The sequence below is a fragment of the Macaca nemestrina genome, chromosome 13 (genome assembly GCF_043159975.1).
Source record: "Macaca nemestrina isolate mMacNem1 chromosome 13, mMacNem.hap1, whole genome shotgun sequence".
Classification (NCBI taxonomy): Eukaryota; Metazoa; Chordata; class Mammalia; order Primates; family Cercopithecidae; genus Macaca; species Macaca nemestrina.
In genome coordinates, this window is record NC_092137.1 from 73,283,901 (window position 1) to 73,295,995 (window position 12,095).

A 12,095-nucleotide genomic window follows, 5' to 3' on the forward strand; every position below is an offset into this window, starting at 1 on the left:
GCGTAAATCCACAGGTAATGTTTTGGAAGGTTCACAGCTCACAGAGTGGTCTGCTTGGGGAAAGGAATTCAATTTGAGAATTAGGGGTTGTTGAAAGACTTCCACTTTTTTACACCAGAATTTTTCTATAATATTTAAATTTTTACAGCGAGAATATAATCATGTTTCATTTACCCAAAAAGTAAAAAAAAAAGAAAGAAAGAAAAAAAAACCTGCCAAACTTCTTGAAGAAGATCACACAAATTTTAAAGCCAGCAGGGATTGACGTAACCTAGTCATGGGTCCACACTTAGGTACCTACGACATGTCGGCTTCCTAAAGAAGCTGATTAATTTCAGGAATATTTTTTCTTCAAGTAACGAACAAATATGAGACACAAGTATAACCAAATCAGAAATGCAAACAAAAATTCCCAATATTCTTTTATATGCTTTGAAATTATACCATTCATCTTAAACGGGCTAAAGGAGTCGAGATTAGAAACAGGACTACAAAAAGCAGTGGTGGCCACGATGCTGTGTTTAAAAACCAATGCCCAAAAAAGAACAAGAAAATGTGAAGGAGGCTTAGACTCCAACTCTGTGGTACTAAAGAAAGTGACTTGTATTGAATGTGTAAGTGAATGCTTGCTTATTCCTTCCAATGGACACTAACTATAGTTCTCTTCTCTTCTAAGAGGCTATTATGTTAATACCTCTTATAACTCAGGCATCTTAGAAACGCAGCATTCAAGATTGATTTAGAAACTATACTATAAGAAATGGGGACCTGGGAAGTGATATTCATTACATATGATAAACAAAGGGCTACTAATCTTAAGTTATGGAGGGTCATAGTGACTGACTCCCAAGAGCTATTCTACCCCCCAGAGATTAGTCCAAACTAATAGTAATAATCCTCCCACGGGCAGTGACTGATCAAGGAAGAGGCATGTGACCCGATTTCAGACAACCAGGAATGTCTGCTGGGGACTTCTGGGGAAGGTCTCCTCCCATCTAAGAAGGGGTGGGAGGCAGGCAGAGCCTCTTGTCCTCTGGACACTGGGTCCAGATGTGATGCTTGGAGCTGCTGCCGCCGTCTTCCACAAGCCTGAGATGAAGCCCACCGGGAGGCCAGCAGAGCAGCACTGGGGGAAGCACCCTGGATGCCCCACCCGACACTCGCCCTTTGTAAAGTAATAGACTCCCTTATTCTTTAAACCCTCAACACAAACTGTTGGTGCTAATTTCAGCCAAAAAATCCATACGATGGGTAAGAGCTTTAACAATTATTAAGAAAAATATATGGTGATCAAAATCATAGAAAAATATATGAGTAGGCAATTCATAAAAGACTGAAAAACTAAAAAACATGAACCCAATCTTACTAATAATCAAGGTTAGGTTTCTAGATGTGAGGGAAAAAAATCTGCAGGAGTTCCTCATAGGTTTTGGAGGCTAAACCTCATTGGTTAAAGGGTTTACAAATAGCTATTCCCAGCCTGTGACTTGTTTTTCTCACAACATGGTGTCTTCTGTCATATAGTTTAATACATAGTCAGATAAAGAATTCTTCCTGGTAGATACATTTTGTGTTGTTAAGAAACTCTAGGCAGGGCACGTGCCTCACGCCTGCAATCCCAGCACTTTGGGAGGCCGATGTGAGTGGATCACTCGAGACCAGCCTGCCCAACATGGAGAAACCCCATCTCTACTAAAAACAAAAAATTAGTCGGGTGTGGTAGCGCATATCTGTAGTCACAGCTACTGAGGAGGCTGAGGCAATATAATCGCTTGAACCAGGAGGCGGAGACTGCAGTGAGCCAAGATTGCACCACTGCACTCCAGCCTGGGCAACAGAGAGAGACTCTGCCTCAAAAAAAAAAAAAAAGAAAAGAAAAAGAAAAAGAAACTTTATGCGTACTCCAGTGTTCATCTATATTTTCTTCCAAAGGTTTTAATTTACTTTTCACATTTAGGCATTTAATCTATCTTGAATTTGTGGATGGTATGAAATAAGGATATCCTCTTGTTCTCTCTTCTGTTTGGAAACCCAAATGTCCAATAAAGTTAAGAAAAGTTTCCCAACCATACTGGGAACTGGAAAAATGCAAATTAAAATGAGAAATAAACCAGTTCAGATGAACAAATTTTACTCTTTTTTTCAGATGTAGTCTCACCGTGTCACCCGGGCTCGAGTGCAGTAGCACAATCTTGGCTCACTGCAACCTCTGCCTCCCAGGTTCAAGCGATTCTCCTGCCTCAGTATCCCAAGTAGCTGCAATTACAGGTACCCACCACTATGCCCAGCTAATTTTTGTATTTTTAGTAGAGATGGGTTTTCACCATGTTGGCTAAGCTGGTCTTGAACTCCTGACCTCAGGTGATCCACCCGCTTCAACCTCTCAAAGTGCTGGGATTACAGGTGTGAGCCACCACGTCCAGCCCAGATGAACACAAATTTTAAGAGATCGATAATATCAAATATTGAAGAGGATGTAGGGAAACAAAAATTCATACCCTGCAGGCTGAGTAAACGCCCGTATGCCCATCTGGCAATATTTAATAAAGCTAGAAACATGCATACCCTCTAATGTGTCCATTCCATGTCTGGCTACACACCCTAGCCTGGAGATTCCCAGCACTGGCTGCACAAGTGAAACCAAAGCTGAGGCAGGGTCCAGATCTGTTTTGTTTTAATTCCCCAGGTGATTATAATACAGAGGAAGGTTTGAAAACTTTTGCCCAGGAGAAACTCTTACTCATGTGCACATGAGCTGTTTAGAGCACAAGGTTGTTTAGAGCAGGACTGTATAATAATGAGAGACTGGAAACAACCTAAATGTCCCCAGTTAATCACCTGTGGATGGCCACAGAGTACAAATGCCTATGGCAGCTGAAATGAATGTATATGTATTAACATAAATACATTTCAAAACCACAACGAAAGGCAAGTTTCAAAAGGATATGTACAGTATAGTACAGTTAAAAAATTCATGAACAATACAATTGATGGCTTATGATACATGCACATATGCTAAAATATAAAACCTAAATGGTAAGCATACACTAACTCCAGGTCGGTGCCTTCTGTGGGGAGAGAAAGAAACCAGAATCAAGAAGGCTGAGGGTTTTGAGTGTATCTAACGTTCTCTTTCTCTATTTCTTCAATTTTCTATGTTAATAGAAAAATTTCATAATTAAAAAAACAGGCCGAGTGCAGTGGCTCATGCCTGTAATCCCAGCACTCTGAGAGGCCGAGGCGGGTGGATCACCTGAGGTCAGGAATTCAAGACCAGCCTGGCCAACATGGTGAAACCCCATCTCTACTAAAAATACAAAAATTTGAACATCTAATCACCTCTTACCCCCAATACAAAAATCACCCGTAATCCTAGCTACTCAGGAGGCCAAAACAGAAGAATCTGCCTCCCAGGAGGCAAAGGTTGCAGTGAGCCGAGATCATGCCACTGAACTCCAGTCTGGGTGACAGAGCAAGACTCTGTCTATAAATAAATAAATAAATAAATAAATAAATAAATAAATAAATAGAAAATAGCCATGGAACAAACTATTGTGGCCATTAAGGAGAAGTTAGAATTTTATGACTGCCAAGGAAAGACATCTAAAATTGACTGTGAGGTTAAAAAGCAGTTTACAGAATAGTGTATATATATATGAACCCATTTGTATTAAATTACATTTATATAAACATATTTACACTATATATAGATATAATGGGCAGAGATTCATATACTTTTAGATGTTAACTTGAATTTGGAGGGATATACACTAAATGACTCTGGAGAGAGAAGTAGGATTGCTTATTCTATTATGTATTATCAGAAAGAAATAGAGCCATTTTCATTAAAACAAACAAACAAACAAGCACTCTAGTAGCAAGCATGAAACTTCAGTTGCTATTTTGGCTCAAGACTGATGTTGGACTAAGTACTTCCAGATTCTACTTCCTCATCTGCAAGAAGTGGGAGGTAACGCTGGCCTCCCCTCCCCTCTTCTCTCTTCTCTCCTCCCTCCCCCTCTTCCTTCCTTCCACCGTTGTGGGCAACACAGTCAATGATTCAAATGGTATAAAAGGGGAAATAATGAAAAGTAAGTCTCCTTCCCAACCCTAAGCTTCATCCCTTCCCCAGAGGCAACCATTGTAGCCAGGTTCTCACGTCCCTGCCCGGGGAAGGTTTATGCATTGAAAATATACATGTAGGCATCTTACCACCTTTACACACTCACACATACTCTCTCCCTCACACTCGAATCACAGCAGAATACAACCCCTCTGCCTTTAAGACAGTGATGATTATCAAATAAGGATGCATGCCCTCATATTTGCTCGATTTCACAAAAATCCCCATTATTCCATCTGAGAGGCAGTGTTAAGTAAGCAGCACAAATTTTCTTTTAAGTAGCTTGAGAATTTGGGGAGAGTTTCACAACCCATATTGAAGTGTCACCGACTCAGGACCGGGAATTTCTGGACTGAAAAATCAGCCTGTAAGCCTAGGTGCAGGCTGACTCGGAAGTTTGGAATCTCTTAATATGATTCCTGCTAATACATCCATCTTTTAAAAAAGCCCCTTTTTATCACAGCTGCCTCTTAGCTTGAGATTCTTCAATGGTTCCCCGTCAACCAAAGATAAAGCTCAAACCCCGAGCTAACACTCATAGCGCCAACATGCCCTCCTCTGTTCCCCAGCAGGCCAGCCCAGCCCAGCCAGGCCCCCTGCTCCCCTCTGCATTCCCCTCCTGCACAGCCCCTCCCTCCCTCCGCATTACACTTCCCCACTTTCTCTGCCTCTGGGCGTCTCTACCTTCTGGATTTCAGGAATTATAAAACCCTGGAACTGGAAGGCCATTTACGCAACAAGCACTTATGGAGCACCTACTGTATGCCAGCTCCCGAGCAAGCTGCTTGGAAACAGGTGCCTTGGTCATGTGCGAGTGCCCCTCACAGCTTCTGAGGCCTGTCTGCTGATCAGACATTTCCCTCAAATCCAGGGGTCAGGCAGTTCATTTCAATAACAGGCTCTCAGTTTTTTCAGAAGATCCTGTCACTCTTGTGGCGTTACCACTTATCAGAGCTACTCTTGACGTGTACAGCCAGAATTAAACAGACTCCTTTGTTCTTGGTGTTCTATCTTTAGTAATGCAGCTGAAATCTGAGTGAGCATCATCAGAGGCACATGCCACACCAGGGACCCATTCTGAGCACATGGCCCACGAGACCCCTGGGTCTCTGTCTTGAGAACTTCAGCCAAGTCAGGTCTTGGCACCCTATCACTTGTGCACCTACATTTTTTGAACAGCAAGACTTACATCAAACCTTGTGAGATCTCATCGGCCCACCTCAACAGATCTTTTTAGATCCTGGTGCTCTTGCCCATGAATTCACAATCCCTGCCAGGTTGGTGTCCCTGTTTCTTGAATGTGAGCCACAGGCCTCCTCCATCCAAGGCAGTCAAAATAACTGAAGGGAATGAAACTGAAAACAGAGCCCTGGGACACTAGACACTTCCCTCTGGCTGCCTTGGACCAACTGCCTGTGTCCTCTGGGGTCTGACACACACCAGGGGCCCATGCCAGTTCTGAGGCTGCCACCGATTCCAGCACCCAGCCCAGCCCAGCCTTCCACGGCTCCTCAAAATCCACACCACCACGCCCACATATTCCCTTGATAACATGATCTAATTATCCTGTCCCTTTTTTCAACAAACACCCTTTCCCGACATAATTCAGTTCATATTAAATTCCTAAAATCGCAGAGGTGATGGAAGGTGATTGAGAGAGATTATTGAATGGGTTTCATCCTCTATAAAACTTTATTGCCCTTATCACTGGAACTTTTGTTTTTTTTTTTGTGCCATTTGAACATCTAACCATCTCTTACCCCCAAAGAACAAGTTCCCTGATGGCAGGAATGTGCCACCCCTGATTGGGGCAGGAGGAACAGAGTAGAGCTGGAAGAGGATCAACATTTAAGAGGTGCTCATGCTACGCTGGGAAATTGACATGTTTAATCCCCATGAAAACTTTGCTTAGAGATACTAGTATCCCGTTTTATAGATGGGGCCACCATGGCCTGGAAAGGTTGGATAATCTGCCCAGGATGATCTGGAAAGGGGTGAGCTCATTGGTCATTCGCCCTAGGCCTGCTGACTAAGAGTGGACCACAGTGATGGTAAAAATATATACAAGAAAACAGAGCACTCAAAACCAACTTTAAAAAGTGGAAAATGTTCAGAATAAATATCCAGGTAGCTACAGAATCTGGCCACCACTCTCATCAAGGTGAGGTTCTGCTGCGAGAGCCTCATCTCAAACCTTTTGTGCCAAAGCACTCGTTTGATCATTGAATAAACCCACACTGAGCACCGACTGTGTGCCAGGCACCGAGGGGGCTGAGGGTGGTGGTGGATGAGATCCAGTCCCTGTCTTGGGGCACTCACTGTCTAATGGGGGAGGCAAGCTTGGAAACAACATGGGCAGTCCCCAGATAGACATCGGCACACATGGGTAGCTGCTGTCTAACCCTGGCTGGGATTCCCAGCGAGGGCTTCCAGAGGAGATGGTGTTTGAGCCGACTCACAAAGGCCTGGCAGTCGACGGAGGGCAGAGGGTGGCTTGAGGTAGTGGGAAGAGCAGGTATCCAGACATCAGGGCCACATACAAAGGCCCAGGGCCCAGCAAGAGGGAGGAGAGGAGGATGGCAGGATTCTCCAGGGCTGCAGTGGGGCACAGGAGAGGCAAGAGCAGGGCAGGTCAAAGAAGGGACTCCTGGCATCCAGAGGTGCCTGAAGGGCGTGGATGCCACATGAAGCACCATTGACCTTGATGCAGGGACCTTGATGTCACAGGGCCCAGGACAAAGCTGCCACAGGTGCACGCTGCTGCCTCCTGCTTACAGGGGATGAGGCCTGGGGAGCTGAGCTCTGACCTGGGGGTAGGCCCTCCAGACTTGGGCAGCACTGCCATGGCCACCTCCTAGACGGAGAAAGCAGGGTGGACTGAGCACAAAGGGGGAGCAGTGGAGAGAAGAGGGGTTCAATGACACAAAACCCGTGTGGCCTTGGGGAGAAGGGGGCGTGGACATCGGGGAGCAGGTTTGCCACACCCGTGAATGAACAGAAGACCTTCTCCCAAACAGTGCCAGGACACTCTGGGCGACGGATTCACCGGTGAACACAGAGATCTTTTCATGGCAATAAAATACATTCTGACATTTAACGTAAGAGTCTGCTGGGGACGGCACAGGAAGAAGTCATTTCTCAGCAAGGAGCTGCTGAGGCTGGCATTTCCGGTGCCTGCAGGAAGCTTGTTCTCCTTGGAAGGAGCAGCTGGCTGATGCCGAGGCTCAGGCCTCCCTCATTGGGAGCTCAGGGCCTAGCTGGGGGTCTTGATGAGCACATGATACAATCACTGCCTGTTCCCTGCTTTGAGTGGATGTAGCCAGGCAGCCTGGAGTGACCTTCAGGGCTTCCTGCCCTCCCCATGCCCACACCTACCCGGAGTCTAGAGGGTCAGCTTTATAGATGTGCTTGCTGAGACAACACCTCAGTCTCCACCTCCCTAAAGCCCCTGCCCCACCCATTACTGTCAATAAGATGTGTCTATTCCCCTGGCCACTGCCCCTCTGGGACCCGGGACCTGGCCCTCCTTCCTGCTGGTAACTGCTCCCGGTACCCCTCCCCCAAGGCCCATCAAGAAGCCTGTGGGGCCGGCAACCCCTGGAACGGACTATGCTCACAGAGACTGGTGGCTGGACCTGGGGGTGTGTATTTTTCCAATGCCTCTTCTACTGACCTTTAATTACACTGTTTGCCCAGCTTCCCAAACCATTAACTTCACCTCGCAGCAACCATACGTCAATTAACAGAGGGCCTGCTCCGAGCTTGAGCTCCTGAACACAATTAGGCGTGACAGTCCACAAATAAGAAAGAACTGGAGAATTAATTAAGGTCTAAGCAAATTAATTACCAGTCCCCAATCGATTCCGATGCCAGCACACATGCTCCTGGGCTCACTGTCTTTCCTAACATCTCCACGTATAAATAGAAACTGAGATCTCCCACACGATTGCTGTTCTAGACCAGGGGCACAGCATAGCCCTGAAACCACCTCTCTCCAAGGGGAGAGAAATGGCTGCAGTGAGCATCCCAGGGCTTCCCACGTACTCAGCACATGTGTGTGTACACGCATCAGTCATGTGACACAGGCGTGTGCACACACACACTCTGAAAAACTAGGGGGGGAACCTGGAGGCAGAACAGGGAGGATACTGCGTAGCCTTGGCTGCCTCTGGGCCACACTGCTCAGTTTCTCAGCTATAGGGGTGAGGGGTTATCTCAGAGGGCTTGAAATAGCCCTGGGCTGGGCCTGGGAGGGCTGGGCTCTGGCCAGCTCAGTACCACTTTCAGCAAGTCTGACTTTGTTCATTCTTCTGTAAGAAGGTGATGGCATGCTCTGCCTTCAGACCCTTCCAGCACAGAATGAGGAGAACCGAGGGAGGAGAGAGGCCTGCTGGAGAACAAGAGGGGAGCTGTGCAGCACCCAAGAGCTCTGCAAACCTCAAGGAGGCCTGCAGTCACAGAGGTCCTGGTGGGAAGGGGCTGAAGGAGGGTCTCATCAGAGGCCTCATTTCCAGATGAGGAGACAGTGGGTAGAATGGGGTGGGAGTGGTGGAGTTCGGTGTGGGGTCCAGGTGCGTGTGTCTCAGGCCACTCTTAGGCAGTGTGTAGCCCACCTCCCAGGCTTCAGGCTGGAGCCTGCAGAGGAGCTGGCAGAGCCTTGGGAAGAAGAAATTGACTCCTGGGGCTTCCTTGTTCCCTAGAGCTTGAGTTCCCAACCTGCTCAGAAGTGTGAGAGTCTGGATGTGGCCTCTGACCACAGGGCACAAGCTTCTTCAGGACCCCCCATCACCCTGAAGACCCCCTTCAACTCCACTCACATCCCAACAACAGGGCTTCAATATGATCACTGCCACTTTCCCCAGCCACCTTCCCCTGTGCACTCACTGCTCAGTGAGTCCCGTCTCTGCAAGCAGCCTAAAGGGACAGAGGACCCTCCACGAGGTCAAGCACAGCCTGAGCCAGCTTCTTGGTCACCTTTAACGGTGGCCCAGCCAGGTCTGGCCTGGCCTGCCTCAGAGAACTGGAGTGAACTCCGGGCAGGACCTAGGCCCTGCCAGCACCCGGTGCAGCTTAGGGATACTCTGGATAAGGTGCAGAGAGGCCAAGTACAGGGACTGGACAGTGGCCTGAGAGGACCAGCAGGCTTTGAGTCTCTGGTGGGTAAGGGCCATACCTAATCATCTCAAAACTGTGTCAGCATTGACTAGGGCAGTCCGCAAGTGCCCACTTGCGGATAAGAGGGATGGACATGGGGACTAGAGAGATGGAAGCCTGTGTGGGGGGAGGGGAGGCTGGGGCTGGGGCAGAAGGCAGGCAGGCACCCAGCCAGGACTCAGCAGCCAGGCGGAGGAAGAAGCCACAGAGGGCCTGCCTCTCCCTGGATCCCAGCGAGCTAGGACTGTCACCGCTACAAACCACATTATGCAAGCTGCGAGGGATGTTCAGGATCTCAAGACTACAACAGTGGCTGCACCTGTGCCAGCAGCTGAGGCCTCATTCCCAAAAAGAAGAGGGGAGGGGAATTGCACTGGAGTCTGAAGAGGGGCAGGTCAGAAAGTCTCAGACCCAAAGCAGGGACCCTCCTCTGGAAACAGTCCCAGAGAGGTTAAGACCACGCCAAGGTCACACAGCAAGATGGCCAGTAGGGCTGGAATGGGCCCCCGGCAAAGTTCTTATCTAAAGCTTGGCTAAGGACAGATTACATCTTGGCCGAATCCCAGATCCAGCCCAGTGCAGCCGAGCGCTGCCCCTTCTCAGACTGCATCTAACCCTCCAGGCTGAATGGCCAGGAACAGCAGTTGGGCAGCCGTGTTTGCTTTATTAGGCCTCCTAACGAAGTCAGATCTAAAGGGTTATTCCATTAATGGCCCACGACAGAAATAGCTGAAAGTTCATTAAAAGTGTGGCGTTGCTATAGCAATTATCTGGGCTGGCTGAGGCTAAGCCAGGTGGCTGGTTCTGGGAGTTCATTAGTCTCCGGGTCATCCAGGGGTGGGGCTGCCCAGCAATGACCTCTCACCCTCTCACAGGGCTTTGCGAGTGCTTCAAAGCACCTTCCTCTCAGTGGAAACTGGTTTGTGGCCTCACTTGCTCCTCCCAGAGCTCTGGGCTATAGGAAGGTGGGTACTGGTACCCGCATTTTACAGATGGAGAAGCAGGGCCCTGGAGATGATGATCAGAGTCAGGACCATGAGCCTGGGTCTGACTCCGGCTCTTCAGACTGTGCCTTGGTACCACAGAGGTCACAAGTCCTCATGCCCTGTGCTGGCCTGTCCCCACTGTTGTCCTCTGGCACAGATGGGGAGCTCTGCTGTTATGGTTCAAGCACTGGTTTACCCTTCTCTTTTGACAACTATGCACTGCCTTACGCTGTTCTCAATACCAAAGGCTTGAAACCTAGACTAGCAGAAGCTTTCAACCTTCTCTTGTGCCAGGAACCACTCTGGCTTCACTCTGGTGAAGCCTATGGACCCCTCTCAGAATAATGTTTCTAAATGCATAAAACAAAACACATAGGATCACGGGGATCATCCTGAAAGAAATTACCAAAATACTGTGATATAGTAATAGATGTTTTTTGGTTTTTTTTTTTTTTGGTTTGGTTTGGTTTTTGAGACAGAGTCTCACTCTGTTGCCAGGTTGGATTGTAGTGGCATGATCTTGGCTCACTGCAACCTCCAACTCCCTGGTTCAGGTGATTCTCCTGCCTCAGCCTCCTGAGTAGCTGGGATTACAGGCCTGCACCACCACACCCAGCTAATTTTTGTATTTTTAGTAGAGATGGGTTTTCACTATGTTGGCAAGGATGGTCTTGATTTCCTGACCTTGTGATCCACCTACCTCGGCCTCCCAAAGTGCTGGGATTACAGGTGTGAGCTACCACATTCAGCCTAGATGCGCTTTTTAACTAGTGAATTAAAAACAAGATCTATCAGTTGATGTATTAAACATGAATTAGTGGACAGGCACGGTGGCTCACGCCTGTAATCCCAGCACCTTGGGAGGCCGAGGCAGGTGGATCATGAGGTCAGGAGTTCGAGACCAGCCTGGCTGACATGGTGAAACCCCGTCTCTACTAAAAATACAAAATTAGATGGGCATGGTGGTGCATGCCTGTAATCCCAGCTACTTGGGAGCCTGAGGCTGGAGAACTGCTTGAAGCCGGCAGGTGGAGGTTGCAGTGAGCCGAGATCGCGCCACCACCCTCCAGCCTGGGTGACAAGAGCGAAGCTCTGTCTCAAAAGAAAAAGAAAATATGAATTAGTGTTGATCATAAATAATATTTTAAGATCTCTGTAAGAACTATAATGTGCCATGAAAACATCTGTGATTTCTACTGGTGACAAAGTCACAGGTCCTGCTTCTGACTGTGGTTTGCTGCCTACATTCGTAATGGAAGGAAATGTTAAAAGGCAGTTAGAGGTTAATGTAAATCTTTTCTCTGACCAAGCTCACTGGATCCGCAGCATTCTGTCTACTGACCCCTTGGGGGTGTGGGACCCCAGGCTAAGAACCCCTATGCTGAAAGCAGAATCTCAGCACAGAGCTGGTCAGTGGGACCCCGTGACCTGTCTTTTAGCTACATATTTTGCACCACTTCTCCCAGCTGGGTGCCCCCTGGGCATCAGGAGAGGTGTAGAAGGGTCGTCTGTCTTGCTGGGAGCCCCGCGGTCCCCCACACCCACCCACAGCACACATCTATGTGCTGTGCAGGTCTTACCTACAGCAGGGAACGGCACAAACCTCTGGATGAGAAGGCGGGTGGCTGGGGTGAACTTGTTGGCTTTCTGAACCAGGACATTAAGGCCCACCTTTGAAAGAAAAAAATAAAAACACAGAAAAAGTACATGATGCTGCAGTGGCTTATGGGAGGAGCGGAGAACTGGAGGAAGGACAGAGAGTGGCGGATGTCATCTTTCCCCACAATTGCACCTCACACCCCTAATCCGCAGCGTCACCTGAGGTTGCAGAG

The 12,095-nt window shown here is 48.1% G+C and overlaps 1 protein-coding gene across 9 annotated transcripts in view; it reads right to left on the reverse strand.

The window, feature by feature from the left end:
* LOC105465258 (sideroflexin 5) overlaps positions 1-12,095 on the reverse strand; it is a 130,872-nt gene that overhangs the window by 33,587 nt on the left and 85,190 nt on the right. For 8 of the 9 annotated variants that reach the window (XR_011611900.1, XM_024787817.2, XM_071076909.1 and 5 more), the window contains exon 10: positions 11,844-11,934. Coding sequence is in view for 8 of the 9 variants with exons in the window: in XM_024787817.2 (XP_024643585.1) it covers positions 11,844-11,934 (91 nt within the window). In the remaining variant the exon portion in view is untranslated. The remainder of the gene's footprint in view (positions 1-11,843; positions 11,935-12,095) is intronic. The other variant, XM_024787819.2, reaches the window with a different exon arrangement.